This window comes from Rattus norvegicus, chromosome 1, assembly GCF_036323735.1.
Source record: "Rattus norvegicus strain BN/NHsdMcwi chromosome 1, GRCr8, whole genome shotgun sequence".
NCBI lineage: Eukaryota > Metazoa > Chordata > Mammalia > Rodentia > Muridae > Rattus > Rattus norvegicus.
This window is the reverse complement of record NC_086019.1, coordinates 192186352-192208073: the sequence shown is the minus strand read 5'-3', so window position 1 is coordinate 192208073 and position 21722 is coordinate 192186352. Positions and strand designations below refer to the sequence as shown.

General features: G+C 48.4%; 1 protein-coding gene across 3 annotated transcripts in view; it reads right to left on the bottom strand.

The window, feature by feature from the left end:
- The window catches only part of Itgad (integrin subunit alpha D), a 28661-nt gene extending 10791 nt beyond the window's left edge, over nucleotides 1-17870 (bottom strand). Inside the window, exons 1-18 of one of the 3 annotated variants that reach the window (NM_031691.2) lie at nucleotides 17811-17870; nucleotides 16038-16143; nucleotides 13774-13877; nucleotides 13575-13645; nucleotides 13327-13441; nucleotides 10177-10307; nucleotides 8284-8429; nucleotides 5629-5782; nucleotides 5381-5531; nucleotides 5156-5229; nucleotides 3884-4013; nucleotides 3655-3797; nucleotides 3352-3492; nucleotides 3057-3266; nucleotides 2262-2392; nucleotides 2019-2176; nucleotides 490-644; nucleotides 138-266 (exon numbers count right to left, since the gene is read on the bottom strand). In NM_031691.2, coding sequence (NP_113879.2) covers nucleotides 138-266; nucleotides 490-644; nucleotides 2019-2176; nucleotides 2262-2392; nucleotides 3057-3266; nucleotides 3352-3492; nucleotides 3655-3797; nucleotides 3884-4013; nucleotides 5156-5229; nucleotides 5381-5531; nucleotides 5629-5782; nucleotides 8284-8429; nucleotides 10177-10307; nucleotides 13327-13441; nucleotides 13575-13645; nucleotides 13774-13877; nucleotides 16038-16143; nucleotides 17811-17847 — 2286 coding nt within the window. In that variant the 5' untranslated portion in view covers nucleotides 17848-17870. Of the gene's footprint in view, nucleotides 1-137; nucleotides 267-489; nucleotides 645-2018; nucleotides 2177-2261; nucleotides 2393-3056; nucleotides 3267-3351; nucleotides 3493-3654; nucleotides 3798-3883; nucleotides 4014-5155; nucleotides 5230-5380; nucleotides 5532-5628; nucleotides 5783-8283; nucleotides 8430-10176; nucleotides 10308-11393; nucleotides 12013-12113; nucleotides 12825-13326; nucleotides 13442-13574; nucleotides 13646-13773; nucleotides 13878-16037; nucleotides 16144-17810 lie in introns of those variants that run through there. The other 2 variants (XM_039089555.2, XM_039089549.2) reach the window with 2 other exon arrangements.
- Nucleotides 17871-21722: the final 3852 nt, after the last annotated feature.

The window sequence follows — 21722 nt, the reverse complement described above, 5'->3', positions numbered from 1 at the left end:
ACGGGGCCTGAGAAGCTGAGGGGCCATTTTGGATTTGTTGCCAGCAGTGGACCATGAGGACCTATTATGGGTTATTAAAGCATGTGGAGATACAATGTAGCCATCCTGTCCCTGGGACTCCATTGGAAACTACTCACAGAAGCAGTTATGTGGTCTTGTGAGCCCACAGCCAGCACAGGATGCAGGTTCCTGGGTGAAGCAGAGTCTCTCACCAGGGAAAAGTTGAGGCGCAGGATGATAGGGCTCACTGCATCTTCCACACAGTCCTGAGAAAGAAGGAACTTGAAGAACCACAATCGGTCTTCCCCTTCATTGTGGAATCCCCCTGCTCTGCCTCCAGACAGCACCACATCCAGGCTGAGGAACCAGGCTGTCTTCCCAGCTCTGCTTCCTCTGGCTTCACTATCCTCACTCTTCCCATGGAGCTTCCCAACAAGTTAGTCTTGGTTCCTCCCCCAGCAGTCCTTGACCCCAAACCCAAATCCTCACCGGCAAAAGCAGCTTCACTGTTTCGCAGTGATCACCAAGCCCCAGAGTCTTCCTTCCCGTCAAAGTGCAGTTCTTAGTCTCATCAAAAATGGCACGAGAAATCAGGCGGCCCGGATCTAACGCCAGATCATACCTGACAGAGCCTTGGACATTACCTGAAATAAAGGAAAAATGCAAAAAACAACTAGAACCACAGCATCCTGTTTACATTTATCTGTTTATACTTGCTGAGCAAAACTTTCTATGACTGCATCGTTTTGGAAAAACACATGGAGATGATGATAGATAGATGAAAGATAGATAGATAAATAGATAGATGATAGATACATAGATGATAAATAGATGATAGATAGATGATAGATAGATACATAGATAGATACATAGATAGATACATAGATACATTGATAGATACATAGATGATAAATAGATAGATGATAGAAAGATAGATAGATGATAGATACATAGATGATAAATAGATGATAGAAAGATAGATAGATGATAGATAGATACATAGATGATAAATAGATAGATGATAGAAAGATAGATGATAGATACATAGATGATAAATAGATAGATGATAGAAAGATAGATAGATAGATAGATAGATAGATAGATAGATAGATAGATAGATGATAGAAAGTTGATAGACAGATGGACAGATAGACAGGCTGATTATCTCTTCGCTCATGAATCTCGGTGTAATAAAGGAGCTAATCCCATGGTCCATGAATGAAGTGTGGGAAAAAGAATGTCCCCAAAGTTTGGTATGCCTAAGACTCTCGGGGAAGGTTATGCTGGCACATTCACAAAAGCGCATGGAGGAAGAGAGTAGACTGAGTAGAAGATTCAAGGAGGGATCAAAGCTGGGACGAACTCCAGGAAAGAATTTGGGTTTCTATAACTTAAGACAAAGCAGTTTAAGGGATTGGGGTGAGAAGCCTAGTTTCACATTTTGAGATCAAGTCTAGTTTCTCATTGGACAGTGGGGAAGACGTTATAAAAATAGGTGTAAGGGGGCTGGCGAGATGGCTCAGTGGTTAAGAGCACTGACTGCTCTTCCAGAGGATCTGAGTTCAATTCCCAGCAACCACATGGTGGCTCACAACCATCTGTAAAGAAATCTGGTGCCCTCTTCTGGTGTCTGAAGACAGAGACAGTGTACTCACATACATTAAAAATAAATAAATAAATAAATAAATAAATAAATAAATAAATAAATAAATAAATCTTAAGAATAGGTGTAAGGACCACTGAGACAGTCTCTGCCTTGGTGGACCTAACCAGAGAGATGGTAGCTTAAGGGACAGAGGCTGAGGCAGGGAGGAGGGGAAACAGGCTGCAGGTCTTCCTGCAAGACAGGAGTCCAGAGAACAGGATTCATGAAGAAGGCGAAGAAAAGACCTCAGGCCTAATTCAGGCAAGAGAGAAAGGGTTGAGAGATTTGTGCTCCTGGGCTTGCTCTGTCCTGAACATAGCCTTAGAGACTTCTAACAGGGTGATGCTGGACCCAGTTTTAGGGAAACACTCACCTAACAGGTCAGGTGAGCCTTTGTGGACAGTGAGACAGACAGTGGCCTCTCCAGCTTCGAGGACAGTGGGAGTCCTTTCCCAGCACTGGTACACAGCCTTTGCCACCTCCATGGGGGCGAATCTTATGGAGAGCTCCACTTTCAGCAGAGGCAGACTCCTGGAGGTATACATGATAGTCAAGACAGGGTGCTGAGAAAGGACCAGCACACCGGACACAGAGGGTAAGGGTGGCGACTTCTCACCTGAGCAGCAGTACGTGCCCCTGGGCTCCCACGGCCAGGTCCACCAGGCCATCCTGTGTAAGGTCCTGACCCCCACTCAATGACTGCCCAAAATACTGCAGTCTCAGGGAGAGCTGGGAGCCAGTGACCCGCTGATCAAGAAGGAAAAGGAAAACTAAGTGATGGTATGCAGGGATTGGGAAAATAAAAGAAGAGTCTGGAGTTAAAGCGAGCCGTGGTGGTGGTGGGGTCCTGGGAGACACCCAGAAAGAGAGAAGGGCACCCTCTCACAGGTCCAGCTTGTCCTGAGGGTGTAACCAGTAGTGGTGTAGAAGGGTAGCAGCAGGATTGACACAGATTTACTTGTTCATCGCTTGGGTCGTCCAGGAACTATCTGGTACATGGAGGGCTCAGCTCAGTCACTGCATTATCTTTACAGGAAGGAGTTGGCTTTCCCAGTTTCACAGGAAAACAAAACAAAACAAAACAAAAACAAAACAACAATAACAAAAAAAACAGAAGGGCAAAAAAACGCTAAAGGTCGCAGAATGTAGGGCAGTCGTTTAGACAAAGAACACACAGCAAATGAAGGCTGCTATTGCTGGGCACCTGACTCAAGACTTTGACGCCCAAACTGAGTCTCTGACCCAGAAGGCTGTCCATGACAGAGTGGAGGTTGCGCCCATGCAAGGATGCTTTGTTCAGGGAAACAGAGAAAAGCAACCACACTCTTGCCAGAGTCCAGAGGCTGAATTTAGCCAACCCGAGACATGGCGAGAGAGAAGGAGCTAGAGCATGCTGACAACGATGCCTCACCTGGCTGGGTGAGGGCATGATCTCCAGTCTCGAGGCTCCATGAAATATGTAGACAGCACCTCTGCTCTCCTCCTCTCCAGGGGCACCAATAGCCACGTCTGCCAGATTGTCCCCGTTTACGTCCCCCAGCACTGTCAGAGCCACCCCAAAGCGGCCCCAAGGATGGCCCTGCTCCCCGTGGAGGGTGGCCTCACACTGCCACCTGCCCCTCTGCAGAGCAAAGGCAGTGTCAGGCCCAACCTGGGCAGACCACACCCACACCCACACCCATCAGCCAGGACCCTTGGCCACTTACCACACCGGGCACGGGGCACACTGAGACCTGCCCCCCTCGGGTCTGCTCATAGTAATGGGGGGCTCCGATCAGGACCAGGTCAGTGCTGCCATCTCTATCCACGTCCACAGAACAGAGAGAGGCCCCGAAGTAGGAGCCGATCTGGGGGGCCGAGCCTGAAGTCATCTAAAGATGCCCCCTCTCGGCCAGGTCCCGCCTCTCTCCCAGCACCGCGACCTCCTCATAGGCACCAAAGCCCTGTCATCCCCTCCCCCACCCTGGCCACGCTGCCCACTCTCACGCTCTGGCTCCTTCCATACCAACCTGTGTCCCTCTGACTTCAGACTTGGGCCTCCAATGCCTGGCTTCCTGGGTAAAGATGACAACCTTCCCCGTGTGCTGGTGACGCGGGGCCCCCAGGATCAGGCTGTGAACCCCCTTCCAAAAGGCCACTGCGGTGGAGTAACCTGAGGGGTCCCAGACCTCAGCACCAAGGCTTCTCCTGCCTTCAGGCAGCTCAATCCGCCCTTCCCCTCCCACAGCCGCCTCTTACCCAGGTAGGAGTCTCTCATGTCCACATTCTCCTGAGACATGTTGATAAAGGTGGGTCTCGTATTTGGGGGATATAAGAAGGCACCTCCGGACCAGCTGAAGCTTCCCACGGCCCCCAGAACGGGTCCATCCTGGGAGGAAAGGATATTAGGGCTGAGCAGGCTGGGACAGGCTGGAACAGGATGCTTCTCTAATCCAGAGAAGCCTGGCCCAAACACCTCTCATCTTTTCCTTCCTTGGTTTTCACCGGCAGCGTCTGAGGTTTAACGCCTGTCTCGTGTCAGCCTGTTTCCTTTCTGCCTCTCCTGCCTCCTCAGTTCCTGGCGTGTGTCCTACCTTCTCCCATCCCAGCACTAGGCCTGCTCAAACCCAGTACGAGGTACCATTCTGCTGGGGAACCAACACCACTCCCCTTAGAACGTCACCTGAGTCCTTTCCCAGTTGAACCCAAGCAGAGAAAGCGTCCCCAAACAGCTGTTCCCAAACATAGGGAACAGCTTCATCCTCACCACCCCTCGTCCTCTCTCAGCTCCTCGATGACAAAGTCACCCCCATCTTCAGTGCCCTTGGATAGCAATACTTCTTGCTCCCCAAGACCCCTTATTTACACCTTTAAACATGAGGTTATAGAGAACTTAGAAACATAAAAACACTGAAAGAAGTGTGTAATGGCCTTCCAAACACCTCTGACATAGTTCCCACGACCAGTTCAAAACCCACGTGGTTTCATTTCTGCCACACTCTGCTCAGTCCGAAATTAATAGAGGAGAATCTCTTTAGATGCTCTGGGTGTTCGTCCCCTTTCAAACAAGTCTTGCTGCTCTGTCTGGTCCATGTGGCCCCGGCCCTCCTACCTCTCCAGCTGCTCCCTGCCCTGTGCTCGCTCTTCTCCTGCTGTATCCATGCCATCTCTTTTCTCTTTGTGTAGCACAACAGTTTGACTTCTGCCCCAGAACCTCCTTTTCAGTTGCTTTTCCCTCTTAACGGCAGAAAGTGTTTCCAAGAGTTTCCCGGGGGCTGTCCCTGTCTCACTTCTCAGTGTCATCTGACCATCTTTATTTTTCTATCCCAGTACTCAGGACAGTCTGCTAATTCCCTCTGTGTGGTCTCTACCCACTAGAATGTGTGCTCTGTGAAAGAGCTTTAGCTGTCTCCTGCTTTTCCCCAGATTGTGGGTAGCAATGATCGATCAGAGAACTTAAGGACAAATCTACCTCTGGGCCTCATCCCGCCCAGAATTGATGCCGATTTATCAGGGACACATTCCACCCACCGATGTGAGAGCTGAACTGAAACCTTCTTGTGACATCTCGTGCTGAAAGGAACTACTTGACCTTGATTGAGTTCCTGTGGGTAAACACGTCACTTAGATGCTTCAAATCTATGAAAGCATGAGGAGTCAGAACAGAAGGAAGATGGGTTTGGGGCCCCAGCCCTATAGAGCAAATATGGGGTCACAATCCCTTCATCTCCGAGGCTGGAGCTTGTTCCCGCTTACCCTCAATGGCGAAGATTTTCTCCTGAAGTTGCCTCTGGATGCTGCGAAGTGCTGCAAAGTTGCCTACCTTGAACACGTGGTCCTGTGGGGGAGCTGAGCCAATGGTGTTCAGCTCCTTCAGGGCAGTGGGCTCCTGGAAGGCATCTCCCACCTGCAACAGAGTGGCCTCTAAATGGTGGAAGCCTCCTGGACCTTTACTGGGTAAGGAGAAGGCAGGGTCTGTGAACCCAAGGAGGAAGAGACTGTACCCCAATAGCATAACGAATGATGCCAGCTTTGTCTGCGGCGGGAATGACATCACTATACTCCAGGGGGTCTCTGTATTTCTGCCCATCTGTGATGACAAGGAGGATCTTCTTGGCACTTTTACGGGACCCATTCTTGCTATGAAATAGCTCTTCCCTGTCAGAGAATAAAGGGAAATGATTATCGAGACACAATTGATTCTGGAAAGACAATTTGCAAAGGCTTTAGCTCTTCTAAATATTTTAGGAAGCCCAGGGCATGCCAGGCATTTTGTAAAAATTATTCAGAGTTGTCAATGGTGGCACAGGTGTACCATCTAAGCCTTTGGAGACTGAGGCAAGAGGAGAATGAGTTCCAGGCCAGGTTAGGCTACATAGTGAGATATGGGACAGACAGACACACAGACAGACAGACAGACAGACAGACAGACACACACACACACACACACACACACACACACACACACACACACACTGACTCTACTACCTATCCCCTTCACTCTTTTTTTTTTTTCGGAGCTGGGGACCGAACCCAGGGCCTTGCGCTTGCTAGGCAAGCGCTCTACCACTGAGCTAAATCCCCAACCCCATATCCCCTTCACTCTTACCAACTCCATTAACCCCACTCCCCAAAAAGGGGGAGAAGGAAGGAAAACAGAAAGGATTCCCTTTTGGAATGCTATACCAGAAACAAAGACTAATAATAAAGAGTCCACACCTATGAGCTTCTTTCCTAGGAGGCAATATGGTTTGCAGCAGAAGCTTTGGAGTTGGACACCCTTTGTCTGTGCCACTTAACCTCTCTGAGCCTTTGATTCTCTCCAAGCAAACTAACAGTAAATGTGCCATAATTGTTCTCTAAAAATGGTTCCAAATAGTTCTTCTCCCACAGAGAACCCGCCTTGCCCTGTGATTCATGTTCATCCTTCACAGTATAGGGCTTGTTTTGTATCTACAATAGTAGATTTGGATTCATAGGCATAGTTTGAACCAGAGCAAGAGAAGACGGCTACTCTGCTTGAGATACGAGGAACAGCCCATGCAGAGAGAGCACATGTAGACATAGGTCCAACTATTCCACAGGAGTCCTCTCCTCCCAGTCCTTCATGAACACCAGGTATATGAAGGAGCTCTCAGTTCTGCAGATGAGAGAACATCTGCAGAAACAGCTGGTCCTGCCAGCCTCACCTGGATTAGGAAAGAGTATTTGTATTGTTGAAGCTGCCAGATTTGGTGACTGAAACAAAGTGTCTGGTCGTTGGGAAGATTACATGACAGTGAATGTGGAAGAGCATCTAACAGTTGATAGCTCTCAGAGATGCTTAAAATATCATAGTGAAGCCCCACACTGGAAGCCAGAACACACAGAGAACACTTGACCAAAACAAGTGCCCAACATTAGGGAGGGGATTCAGCAGATCCTAACTCCGCTTCTTTAGCTCTCTTTGTTGAAAAGTAGAGGTCAAAACTATAGCATGATGTGGAGCAGTTTACACATTAGAGGAAATCTATTTTTGCCCTTCTGTGATTACATACCATCCATGTGCATAAAAGCAGATGATCAAATTTGGGCTGTGCCAGGCAGGTGAGATTTATTGATTCATTTGAATGTACCACTTTCTGTTTCTAATCCACTATATGAAAGAGTGTCCAGATGGACTATGGGTAACCTTAAGTTCCTGTAATGCTATTGCTGGTGTCTTGGGGGTTGCATGCTGTTTGACATGCTGTCTTATGTTGGGCTGAGTTGGATCTCAACATCGGCCTAGGATGACCTTGATCTTTTGGTCCTCCTGTGTCCACCTTCAGGTGAGAAGATGAGGGACGCACCATTACCTACCAAACACCCCACCGACTAAGCCTTGTCACTGGACTTACCATTCCGTCCTATGGGAAAGAATGAATGAGAGGAGGAAGAGGAGGAGGGGGAGGAAGGGAGGAAGGAGAGAAGAAATTTAACTCAGCACTGGACAGAACCAAACAGTAGCCAAGTTTAAGGGTAGGATGAGACTAACTCTGGGATCCCGGCTGCTGGAGAGATACAGTGCGTCCTGGTGTACAGGAAGCCTCTCTGGAGTTGTGAACCACTGTCTCTTTGCCTCATATGATTCTCAGGTCCTATCAGTGGGAAAGCACTGTGTGCTTTAAGAAGGACCCCAGGAGGGGTGCTACGGTGTGGCTTTAAACCTCTTGCATTTTCCATTGTGTTCAAGGTGCAAGAGTCACCACAAAGGAGAGAGTGCATTTAGCCAGTGTCTTTTGTTTGGCATGATCCTTATCGTACCACCCAGGGGTGTGCAGGAAACCAGGGATCCTGGACACGCAGACTCACTGCCTTACAGGAGAACCGTGCCCTCTGCCAGACCCCATGTGGGTTTGTAGTGACGACCTGGCTCCAGTGCTGGCCAGACACAGAGAGGAAGGAGCGTGTTGAGGTCTCTAGAACCAAGCGAAGGTAAAGTAACTGCGAAGGAGTCGGTCTCACATCTGGGAACTAGGCTCTGCACAGAATTCTGCCTACACCGACTTCTCTCCCCAGCAGTCCTCCAGAGCGTCCTGCGGCCTCCTCCGGAGAAGAACTAAGAGCTATGTTGACTCAGTATTAAGAAGTGATTTGGAGACCACATCTGAGGTGGCAGCAGGCAGGAGGGGACTCACACCACTGTCCGGATGCCTGTGGCTGTGTAGGTCAGGCCTTGCAGCTGGACAATGGGATCCACCAGGCTCTGAGGGTCCAGGATGTTCTTGAATTCAGTGAAGGTAAAATGGGTCTTCAGGATGTTCGAGTATTGCATCAGGGAGAACTGCAAAAGCCAGCAGAAGCCCCAGGTTCAGGACTCTCCACAGTTCCTTCCCTCCTTTATCCCTGCATTTGCCCTCCCCTCCCTTCTCCTTTGTTCTCACTCCTTCTGTAAGGCGTGCGTGTGTCTGTGTGTGTTTGTTTGTGTGTGTGCGTGTTATGTGTGCTCTGTGTGTGTATGGGGTGTGTATAGGGTGTGTGTGTGATGTATGTGATATGTGTCCTATGTGTGGTGGGTGTGTGTAATGTATGTGGTATGTGTGCTGTGTGTGGTTTGTGTGTGTGTGTGTGTTTATGTGTGTGTTATGTATGCTTTGTGTGTGTATGGGGTGTGTATAGGGTGTGTGTATGGTGTCTGTAGTGTATGTGGTATGTGTGGCATGTGTGGTTTGTGTGTGTATAGTATATATGTGTGATGTGTGGTATGAGTGGTGTGTATGTGTGTGTGACATGTGTTGTGTGTGTGTATGGTGTGTGTGATGTGCAGTGTGTATGGTGTATATGTGTGTGTGACATGTGTTGTGTGTGTGTATATGGTGTGTGTGTGTGATGTGCAGTGTGTGTGGTGTATATGTGTGGTGACATGTGTTGTGTGTGGGTGTATGGTGTGTGTATGATGTGTGTAGTATATGTGGTATGTGTGGCATGTGTGGTTTGTGTGTGTATGTGACATGTGGTGTGTGTGTGTATGTGGGTGTATGGTATGTGTGTGTACGTGGGGGCACGGTGTGTGTGTGATGTGTAGTGTGTGTGTGTCCTGAGTGGGGAATGTCTTGATGGAGATCAAAGGAAAACACTCGGGAGTTAACTGAGTTCTCCCACCACAGCTTCCAGGGCTAGAATTCAGGTGCCCAGCCTTGTGCAGCAAGCGCCTTACAGCGTGTACTTTAAGATAACGATATCATTGGTTACACAGAAAACACAGAGAGGAAAGCTTGTGTGTTTATTTGTAAATTGGCTGCTCTCTCTCTGTCTCTCTCTCTGTGTGTCTCTCTCTCTGTGTCTCTGTGTGTGTGTGTGTGTGTTTGTGTTATGTGTGTGTGTGTTATGTGTGCTCTGTATGTGTATAGGGTGTGTGTGTATGTGTGTGATGTTTGTGTGTGTGTGTTATATGTGTGGTGTGTGTGTGATGTATGTAATGTGTGTTGTATGTGGGGTGTGTGTGTGATGTATGCGATGTTGTGTGATGTATGTGATGTGTGGTATGTGTGTGTGATGTTTGTGTGTGTGTGAGAGATGTATGCGATGTTGTGTGATGTATGTGATGTGTGGTATGTGTGTGTGATGTTTGTGTGTGTGTGTGATGTATGTGATGTGTGGTGTGTGTGTGTGATGTTTGTGTGTGTGTGTTGTATGTGTGGTGTGTGTGTGATGTTTGTGTGTATGTTGTATGTGTGGTGTGTGTGTGTGTGTGCGTGTGTTTGTGTGTTTTCTGGGAAAGGCCATGTTATATTGTCCAATAGGACCTGAACTCACATGACCCTGCTGCCTCAATCTGCCAAGTGCTGAGATTACAGGCCTGCAGGATCATGCTTAGCTCTTTGAATGTTTTTAAAAAGCATGGAACATTTAGATACACATTAAATACCACAGGAGAAACTCTTGGGTTAGAGCTTAAATGAATCCTGAACTGGCACACTGCCCTGGGCTTAGCCCCGCATGATCCCTTCCACAGGACCCCCCCCCCAGCTGTGCTGGGCCTTCTTCCTGCATGTGTCACCCTTCCAAAGGCCACAGTGTTCAGGATTCACCAAGGTGCTGGTGCTCGCAAACTCTCCCATCAAAGCTTTGACAAAGTCCTTCATCTGGGCAAAGTCCCTTTGGTTAATGCTGCCAGAACCATCAATCAGGAAAGCAATGTCCATCTCTTGTCTTGGACACTCTGCAGTGAAGAAGAGAGGAATCAGGGGCATGTATGGGCCTCAGCTATTTCCTGGGGCCCCAAATACCTTCTTACTCAACAGAGGAAGGGGCCCTGAGTCTGCAATCATTTACTCAAATTTTCATTAAACACGTGTTCTCTTGGGTGTTAGAAAGTGCAGGAGGGAAGGGTTCAGGGTTATGTTTTGGCACTGAGGTGCCTGTCCCTGAACCCCAGCTCTGCCACTTCCAAACTGACGAATACAGGCAGGTTGCTTAAGTTCTCTGGACTCCAGCTTCTCTGTCTCTAAGCTGAGGATGACAATAGTTAGTACGCATCAGATTACTGCAACAGCAAACATCTACCTTACCACAGGGGGTGGCTAACATCTACATTAGTACAGGGACACCCTCTGGAAGGTTTTTGTCCCTACAATCGCATGTGCCAGGAACCCTCGAGGCTTACAGAACACACCAGCAGAGAATAATGAGTAAGTCTCCAGGTCCATCCCCTTCCAGTACTAAGGCATTCATTTCCAGCTACATGGAGCTGGCCAGCAACAGCTCTGTGTCCCAAGAATCCCCTGCACAGGTGTGTTGCTGGGGTCAGTTACTGTCCAGGCTGGAAACATCTGTAAGAACCACATCACTGTTTACCTTGCTGCTGCGTGACTGACTTTTCCAGATGTCACACAGAGTTAACCTCAGAAAGGGAACTGACAACCAAAGCAATAACAACTCTAGTCTAGAGTTAGTAACGCTGAGTCCCTGACGGGAGCAGGGGGGACTCAAAAGCCACCGTATCACCAGAAAACCCACCCAAGCACAGGCCCCAGGCAGCACATGAAAGCCACAGGCTTAGAGCTCTGTGCACACCATGGAGGCAGCTTATGAGCCTCTCACCCCTTCCTGTAAAGAGAGGAAGGGAAGTACTAACCAGTCTTCGCCTTCCACCCAGACTGCTGCCCTCCTGCTCACCAGCACTGGTCTCAAGAACGATCTCAAACCTCAGTATCTGCTTCTGGGCCGATTTGGCTGCACAGGCCTAACTTTTTAAAGATACTACCTCTGGCCTCACGGAGTTCATACTGTAAGGGAAAAGACGTACCACATGCATGTCCATAGTAGGGCCTTTCAGATTGTCCCCTCACTCACACTGAGGTCACGGGCTATGGGCAGGACCCTGTTGTCGCCTCCACTAACTCCCACATCCTGTGTTATGCACGGAGTGGCTGGTGAGCTAGCTGACCAGCACAACCCTGAGGTGTCACACCCAGGCCTCAAAGCTACAACTTGCCTCCCACATGCCATCAAAGAAAGCAGGCATTTCCCTCTCTCTGTTCCCCATCCCTCACTTTATCTGCTGCTCTCACCAGAGCCTCCAGGGTGCTGGGAGAAGTGGAGGATCACCACTTCCCTTTCTGCTTCTGCAGTGACCACGGTCTCGGGTATCCCCTCTTCTGTGGGCCTAGAGATGTCTGGCGCGTGTGATGATGGGACCCTGTTCTCATCACCTCATATACATATCAATTAATTTTATTGCTGCAGTACCCTCATGCTCTAGACACTGCTGCGTTACCCCGCACACACCTGAGTCACCGCTGTCCTGTATTTCTGCCCATGCTGTCAGCCCTATAATAAAATAACCATCCTTGTTTTCTCTCAGGTTTACGCAAACTCTGTCAAATGTCTCCTCCGCTTCTGTACCCTCCGCCCCTTTTCATTATTTATTTATTCACTTTATATCATGATGGAAGCCCTCACCTCCCTCCTCTCCTCCCGGTCCCACCATCACAAATCGCTCCCCCTGTGACCCCTTCCCCATCACCTCAGAGAAGGGGGTACCACCCAGCTCCACGATGGACTAGCGCATCCTCTCCAACAGCAAAAGTCTGAATAGAGCTGATCATCTCACAAAGTAATAAACCAACCATGTGAAGGTTGGCTGAGCTCTGAGGCCTCTTTCTATCATTGGGGCCTTTCTGATGGTGGTTTTCTCACCAGTCAAACCTACCCACCAGTCATCGGCCTTCTAGAGAGGCAACTAGAAGATGACCCCCACTCCCACTGCCAGGACCCAGTGCTTCCTGGTCCCAGGTGGCAGACAATAGACCCTGACTCTTTCTAACGCTACCAAACCTGCCTCTCTTGTACCTACTTTATGCTTCTATGTTCTTGGCAGCCAACCTTGTGACATCCAGGGACATCTGTGAATAGACAATGACCTCTGGGGGCTGGTGTCATTGCTGCCACTGCTCTAAAATAGACTAAATGTTCACTGTTGGTGGCATCATGACCTCTGCAGTCTAAAGCATTGCTCTCAGGGAGCATCCTGTACAGACCCTGGTTTCCGTTCATAGGTTAGAGATGAGGCAGTTTATCTGTACCTCCCCCCAACACAGAGATAGTTGTTTGACAGAATAGGACTAGTAAGGGTTTTCACATGCTGTCTGCCAGGCAGGGATCTAATCAATCATTTTGTGTACCTTAAATCCTTTCATCTTGATAACTACGTGAACACTAACACCATTTTATCAATGAGTAAGTTAAGGTCCAGAGAAAGGTGCCATTACCTGGATACATGAAAAAGCTAGAACCTAGATAAGCCACCATTACACAGACTGGTGCTCAATGAGACAACACCAAGGCTCTGTCATCCCCACCCCCATCCCACTTAGAAAGTTTGGAGAGTCCTGGTGACTTAGTCAGGAGCCACCCACACTGTCTTCCTCCTGGATTTCTCTTCCTCAAGACATGTTTTTGCTAAAACAGGAAAACCAAGGAGTGTCTGGACACCTATAGCAGCTATGAGGCCTTCACGTGCTGCTTGGCCAGCACACAAGTTCTCCTCCGATCCAGTCACAACCAACTGGGGGTGCCCGTCCTCTTTGCCAGCCAGAATGTGCTCCCATCCACCTCTTGGGCTTGCTGGGGCTCCTCCTAAGCCACACGCAGCCCTCCAGAAGGGAGCAGGAGAAGGCCTTACTCTCTAACTGTATGATACCAGCTCTGCTCCCCAGAAGCCTCTTCAACAAACCCACCTGGCATGGAGGCAGGGACTGCCTGGATGAACTGCAAGCTGGAGCCGAGAAGGAGGCAGGAACCTTTCGCATACATGTTCTTCACACAAGCTCTCTGTGCAGTTGGACCACAAGCCTGGAAGCAGAGGTCACCTCTGGGAGCATTGCTTCCAGGTCATATCCTTCCTTCCCAACTCCCATCCCTACCCCCACCCTCCTCCAGTCCCTGCCATGCTTCTCATGACCTTTCTATGACCCAGAGAACTCACCAGCAACTGGGCGTTATTGGTGGCAGTCACCAGAGACAGGCCCAGGGACATGTTCACTGCCTCTAGGGGACCTGAGAAGGCAGATATGCACAGTCACACTCAACCACGTAACTTCACTGAGGGGACAGTCTTAGCTGGAATCTGCTAAGAGGAACACACTAGAGAGCTGGGGACCCTGATACCTGGGATAATTACTCACTGCGCAGTACGATGGGCTGGCACATGCCAGTGGCAGGTGCACAGTCATACAACCGTCCTGTTTGGTTGACTGCCACCGCCTCCAGAGGGGCTCCCACCACGAGTCTAGAGGAACAATCACAATTCACAGTCAGAGTAGGAACACTGAGTACAAGGAACGGACTTGCCATGAGGAAGTAAGACTTGGTGGGGAAGGCCTGGGCTTCTTGGGAGGCCATTTAGAAACCAGTCCTGTGTTTTATCCACATGTGTGTGAGGGGTGCCTCCTGGCTTGTTTTTTATATGCATGTATATTCTTTCATAGACATGGATGTGTAGGTATGTGTATATCTGAGTGAATAGTCTGGATTTTTTACCACAAAAAATTTTTGCACCAAAGTGTTATTTTCCATTTCTTTATGAATCTGCCATTCTGAGCCACCTGTGAAATAGTCACCTTGAGTTAAATAGAACCATTTCCTGAGGTCCTAAGCTTTGCAAGAAAACTGATTATAGCCCATTGGGAAAAAGTATAAATATGTTAGCAATTTAAATTGGACAATTTAACACGATCGTATCAGAATCTGTATCTGATTCTTGTCATAGAAATGTAAATAGTTTACTTGTAAAACACCCCCAAGGGATTTTTTTTAAATTGGTAACATTTATCACTACCAACAGTCTCCCCACCCAGACAAGAAAAATAGTCAAATATTGGTGTTTTTTCAATGGCCAAGCAGGCCTTAAGTCAATGGGCTTCAACAGGACCAACTCTCAAAAGTGGTTCTTTATAGTGGTTCTATATACATTTCTGTGTGCCACCCATGATTCAGGAGTGTTCAAGAGGAAAACCTATGGTCACTCCAGGCAACACAGATGAAGAGCAGACCTGACTCTTCTTTGCTGAACTCGTGCTTTCTATGGAAACTCAGCCTTTTTAGTGTTTCCATTGGGTTGGGTTTTTTTTTTTTTTAAGTCGGGACAAACACAGCTCTGTAGCAATCAGAATATTACCAATTGAGCCTAAAAATAACTTCTAGTGATTGATGGGAAGACAAAATGGCTACCTTTGGGTGTTGGTGTCTAGCAGGAGTAGGATGGGGCTGCTGGGACAGGACTGCAGGCAGGACAGGACTGCATGCTGATCTAAACAACTATGCCGGCAAGCACACGTGTAAAAGCATCATTTAATTGGACCCTTTAGATTCGTGCACCAGTGTTAGATTTTTAAACAAAGAGAAAAAAAAATCCAAGCCAGAATCTAGAGTCTGTGCCCGAAGCTTTTTCTCATCTCCCCAGGTTGTCAGCTGCCTGAAGAGGCAGTTATGTGTTTAGAAATCAGGGATCTCTGTCTCCCCGTTGTCTCACTGCCAGCACCTCTGTGGCAGGGCCTGGAATTCCCTGCCTGGTTTTGCTCCCTTCCTCCCTGGCTTCCCACACTTTGATTATACCCATGTCACATGTGACTTGAAATCCTTTGGTCCTCATTTCTGGGACAAGAGAACAGCACCCCACCCCCACCCCCCCACAGGTGGGTGAGGCAAGCTATGTAATTCATGGCTGTCAATGAAAAATAAAACATGTGTGGCTTCCTGGGGTTGGAGATATTTTTTCCCCTGTCTCTTAGTCTCTTCGCTTTTTTTTTTTTTTTTTGAGCTGGGGACCGAACCCAGGGCCTTGCGCTTCCTAGGTAAGCGCTCTACCACTGAGCTAAATCCCCAGCCCCTCTTAGTCTCTTGATATTTTCTAAGCATCTCTCCCCCAAATCCCTCAAGCTCTGAGTACTTTTGGGGTAACATCATCAACCTTAACCAGGCCCAGCTCATGCCAGGAAAGGACAGCCCGGTGGCCACCAGGCAGAAATGGAGTATCTATGTAGAGAGATGCTGAGAACTAAGTGGGCTTTGCAGGCTAAGACCTCCAACTCCCAGCACCCCATGCTTTCTTTACAAAACACAAATGCAGAGGGGAACCCATTAGCAATGCTAGGCACCTGAGACTGGAATGCTAATGTGCAAGCATATTGAATTTGGGTACGGTGTGTTCACACTGGCCACACACAGAGATGCCCCTGTGAAAAGGCAGGTTCAAAGGCTCCTGTCCAAGGCCAGGTATTCCCTACACTTTTATGGCCCTTTCTGGGCCCATTAGAATTAAATGAAGGTGTCAGGAGCCCCAGAAGAAACATAGAAGGACTTCTCTCTCACCCAAGATGCATTTCTCCCAGTTACCAGCCTACGTGGCCTGAAAGGAGTTGGCATAAGAGAACAGGCAGGGCCTTCCTACCGAGATCCACCAAACTGCACCACAGTCTGTCCAAAGCTGGCTGCATCCTCTCTGAACACGATGGGTTCCTCCACATCCAGGTTAGACCCATGACAGGAAGCCAGGACTGGGGAGTACATTAGGAAGGTTGGAAGTCATCAACGTAGCCAAATCCCCCAGTGGCCTCCTGGCCTCCTGGTATTCCACCCCACTCCAGTTTTAGATGTCACCTACACAAAAGAACCATATCATCTCCTCCCACTGTGCATCCACTGTGGTTCCAGGCTAGCCATTTGGGTGGTCCTCATCCTTCTCCCTCCCTCAAAAATAACCAAACCCCGGCCAATGAGATGGCTCATCTGCCACCAAGCCTGATGACCTGAATTCAATCCCTGGGATTGCCCCCACAGTGGAAGGAGTAAACCAACTCATGTAAGTTGTCCCTCACCTATACCCACACTCCTGAGCTCCCCCAGCACACACATGCACACAAAATAAAGAAAGATGCAACACTTAAAAGAGAAAATCAGTAACAAACCCCAGCAGATATGGTAGCTCATGCCTCTAACCTCAGCACTTGGGAGGCAGAAGCATGAAGATACGATGAATTTCATGCTGGCCTGATGGACATAGTGAGTTTCAGGCCAGCCAGAGAGACATGCAAGACCCTGTCTCAAAGAGTCAAAACAATGAACAAACCCGATGCCAGTGGCAAGAGTTAGGGAAATGTCCCTTCCAAGCTATTTCAAAGGACATCAGGAGCTGGAATTAGGCCATCTACTGTGTTAGCTCTGGAATGCCGTAGGGCTGGAGATTGAATTAGATCTTCCGATGCTAGGCCATACCCATAGCTCCCCCCAGCACCACAGCCACTTGCTAGTGCGTGCAGGGTCTCATCATGCTCTCCTGATCCTTAAGTCACGCTCCCCTTTCTCATGACTAAGCCCAAAGCCTCGTTGGGTCTCTCCCTTTCAAAACGCCTTTCTGCCCCTTCACATCCCCAAGCAACCATCTTTCTTCCCCGCCCCACACTCCTTTCTGCCTCAAGTGACTCCCTTTTTAGCCAGACTGAAACCCTCGTGGGAAGATGAAGACAGCGGGCACCATGAAACAGAGAACCCACAGAGCTATTTCTAAGGGTGCATCCACGAGCAGGCCCTGTACCTAGACCTGATAACTCTAAAGATGGGCTGCAAATCTGAGTTTCTGAATGAATCGGATTCTTTTTTTTTTTTTTTTTACTTTTAAAGATTTATTTATTTATATGAGTACATTGTCGCTATCTTCAGACACACCAGAAGAGGGCATCAGATCTCATTACAGAGTTGTGAGCTGGGATTTGAACTCAGGACCTCTCGAAGAGCATTCAGTGCTCTTAGCCACTGAGCCATCTCTCCAGCCCTGAATGGCATTCATAAATGATACATGAATGTGGTCCCAATATAGACTTCAAATTGCGGACTATTCTCTCGATAGCAGTGGTACCTGCCTACTGGAAGTCAAGACTTGGAGAACACCCAGGTCAGGAGGCAGGATCTAACCTTGTCTCCTACCCGGTGGCTTCTGCATCCCTTCCTATATAGCTCTGTATATGAGCCTCAGTCTATGAGTCTATGAGTATATGAGCTCTGCACACAGGCTCTGCTCACAAAGGCAAGTATCTATCTTCCTTTTGATTCAGGCCCCTGCCCTGTCCTTGACTCTTCCAAGAGCTGTTGGAGGTGACTAACAATGCTCAATTAACCCGCCAGGCAGAGACGACCCACAGCCCCTCTTCCCCACTGTAAAGCTTACCCCAGCCACACAGGAGGATCACAACTCCACCGGCCATCACTGAGCAGTGCACTGAGAAGTAGAGAGCTGTAAAGCTTCCAGGGTGCTAAATCTCTTTGGGGGTAAGTAAAATACTGACTCAGGACCTCAAGGGGTGGGAGGAGGGGACTCAGTAGGGGAAAGGGCTTTGGTTAATAGAACAGATATGCAGGGCAGAGGCAAAAGACACCACAAGAAGAAATGACCAACACTTTCCCACGCATTACCTATTGGAAGCTTGTCTCTTTCTCCTGGAGACAAGCTGTAGTTAGTCAGGTGGTAGTGGGATTTGGTTCTAGGGGGGTGTTGGTTTCTGGGGCCTCAGGATTTTCTAAGGCTGCCAAGAGTAGAAAGGGAAGAAACTGGATAGCCAGCCACAGAGACCGTACAGCACATGAATGGGAACAGGAAGATCTTGAGTACTACCCCAGAGAGTCAAATGGCAAGGACTGGGGACGGGGTGGGGGTCTGCCCTGGGTCTGGTGTTGGCTAAAGAAGTCCTCTGCATACAGGTTATGGTTGTGTAGCTTGTGTTCTTGTGAGACCCCTAACAATGGGAGTCGGAGTGTGTCTCTGACTCTCCCCGCCCCGTTCTTTTCCTCCTACTGGGTTGCATCATTCAGCCTCGGTATAGGGTCTGTGCCTGGTCCTATTGTAACTTGTTATGCCACATTTGGTTGATATCTCTGGAATGCCCGCTCTTTTCCGAAGAGCAGGAGTGGATCTGAGGGAAAGGGGATGTATGGGAGGGACTGGGAAGAGTGAAGAGAGGGGAAACTGTCGTCGAGATGTAATATATACGAGAAGAATAAATAAATTAAGGAAACTACCACAGAGTCTTTTGCTGGGTGGTAGCCCAGCTTGTGATCCCAGCACTTGGGAAACTGTGGGAAGAAATCACTATTTAGAGCTCAACCTGGCTACATAGCAGAGCCCAGGCTAACCTGGACCACACAAGAGTCTGACCCAAAAAAAGTAAATAGATATGTGAGCACCAAGGAGGGAAGATGATGGGAGCACTAGCGGATGGGCATGGCCTGCAGCTATAGGGGTCAGGTGGACGGACCCAGTGTTAGCTGCAGAGATAAACAGCAGGAAAACCTAACCACTGCATCTGAGAGCTGTCGCCTCTGGTGACACGAGGAGGGATGTGCTTTACCTTTCTAGCTCAGCATTTGTTTGTTTTTTTCTTTTTTTTCTCTATTAGATATATTTCTTTATTTACATTTCAAATGTTATTCCCTTTCTTGGTTTCCTATCCATAAGCCCCTTATCCCCTCCCCCTCCCCCATACGGGTGTTCTCCCCATCCAATTCCCCTTACCACCACCACCACCCCCTTGGCATTCCCCTGCACTGGGGGTCCAACCTTGGCAGGACCAAGGGCTTCCCCTTCCACTGGTGCCCCAACAAGGCTATTCTCTGCTGCATATGCAGTTGGAGACCTGGGTCAGTCCATGTCTTTGGGTAGTGGCTTAGTCCCTGGAAGCTCTGGTTGGGTGGCATTGTTGTTCTTATGGGGTCTCAAGCCCCTTCAGCTCTTTCAGTCCTTTTTCTAATTCCTTCAACAGGGGTCTCATTCTCAGTTCAGTGGTTTGCTGCTAGCATTGACCTCTGTATTGGACATGCTCTGGCTGTGTTTCTCAGGAGAGCTCTATATCCAGTCCCTTTCAGCATGCGTTTTTTAGCTCCATCAATCTTATCTAGTTTTGGTGTCTGTTTAGTAATCAACAATAATGTTTCGACATTTATAAATAGGGGAGGAGCCTGCCAGGTAGAGAGACACACGCCAGAATATTGACTATTTAACTCTATTCTCTTTGATTTTCTGCATGCTCAAGCTGCTCTGTAAGCAAGCATCAATGATCATTTTACAAAAACATGGGGGAATGGCATCTACAGATCAGGTTGGGACCAGGCTTGGAGAGTAAAAGCACATGACGAGGCTTCTGCCTGTAGTAAACCTTATATTTTGCGTGCATTGTTGACAGTTATTTAAGTATCAGATATAAACAGTATAAAATTATTTTCCTTTGGATGGTTTTTTGTTTGGTTTTTCTCTGCTGGAGATTGACCCCAGGCCCTCATGAGTCTGAGACAAATATGCTCTAACAGAGTACACACCCAGCCCCTAAGACCACTTCCCTTTTTAAAACTTAAATTTATCTATCATCATTATGTGTGATGGAGGCGTGAGCTTGCTGCTGCACACGTGTGGAGGTCAGAGGATAACTGTGGCGTCGGTTCTTTCCATCCACCCTTACGTGGGTCCTAGGGATTGAACCAGGTCATTGGTTTTGCACAGCAAGCCCCGATGAGCCATCTCGCTGGCCTCCTAAAATCATTTCCTGGGGCTGGGGATTTAGCTCAGTGGTAGAGCGCTTACCTAGGAAGCGCAAGGCCCTGGGTTCGGTCCCCAGCTCCGAAAAAAAAAGAACCAAAAAAAAAATCATTTCCTAAACAAAAAACGCTACCTTAACTCATATTTAACAGCCAGAATATGAACTATTTAATTGTGTGGATGATTTCCTTGCAGGGGTCCAGGCCAAGAACTGTGACTGATGACTGAGGCTCCTTCTGGTCGAAGACTTAAGCATCCCTCCCCGTGTTAAGTCTTTACTACAACAGTCGCAGAACTGTTCTGTGAGTCGCTGAACTTCTGGGCTTGGAACTATGAAATATTTTTTATTATCGACCCCTTCCCCTTTTCTTGAGACTAGGTCTCAGTATGTAACCCTGACCGGCCTGGAATGTCCTATGTAGACTAGGCTGGCCTCAAACTCACAGAGATCCACTTGCCTCTGCCTTGCAAGTAATGGGGCTAAAGGTGTGAACCACCACGCCTGGTCAATATTGTCTTTAATGTGAAGATGTGAAAGCCCTTAATCTCCTCCTCTGTCGTCAAAAGTCTGGAATGGTGCTCACTTCACACATAATAATCATTTATTCTGAACTTCCTTCTAAAACTGTGTTTGAGGCCAACATTTTGCTGATTTCACCAACGGTACAAATGTCCAACTTTGCCTTGGTTGTCTCATCACCTGCGTCAGCAAAAGTGTTTTGTTTACTCTCATTTTTAAAGAACACAGCGTCCTAGGGTTGCTATGGCTGTGCTAAGACAACATCACCAACAGCAGCTGAGGGAGGAGAGGGTTTGTCCACATCTCATTACATCCTCGAAGGAGTCAGAGCCGGAATTGTGGGCAGGAACCTGGAAGCCAAGGCCATGCAGGGGCGCTGCTTACTGGTGTGCTCCTTATGGTTTGCTCAGCCTGCTTTCTCCTACAACCCAGGGCCATCTCCCCAGGAGCGACACCACCCACATCAATCAGTAATCATAGAAATTCACCACAGACCTGACCATAGGCCAGTCTGGTAAGGACATTTTCTCAATTGAGGTTCCCTCTTCCAGGTGAGCCTAAGTTGTGTCAAGCTGACCAAAACAACTAAGAGTGGGATGTAATATTCACCTCCTCTCAGGTACCACATACCCTGGTGAAAATATCTCCCTCCAGAACCAGGAGTCTGACTCCCAAGACAGTTCCAGTGTTATTCCTCAGACTCAGCGTCCTTAGGGGACTTCAGGGGGCACCATAACTATGAGAGCCACAAACCCTAGCAAGGTAAGTAGCATATCCCTGTAATCCCAGCCCTCAGGAAGCTGAGGCAGGAAGACGGAATACACAAGGTCTGAGTTACACAGAAGATTGTCACAGAGAAAGCGAGTGCTGGATGTTATCTCTGGGTGCAGCACTTGCCTGGCATGTGTGAAGACCTGAGTTCAATCTCAGATGCACGGGAATTGTTTTGTCTTTTCTCTTCTCTTCTTTTCTTTTTTGAGACACAGTTTCTCTGTGTAGCCCTGGCTGTTCTAGAACTTACTCTGTAGACTAAG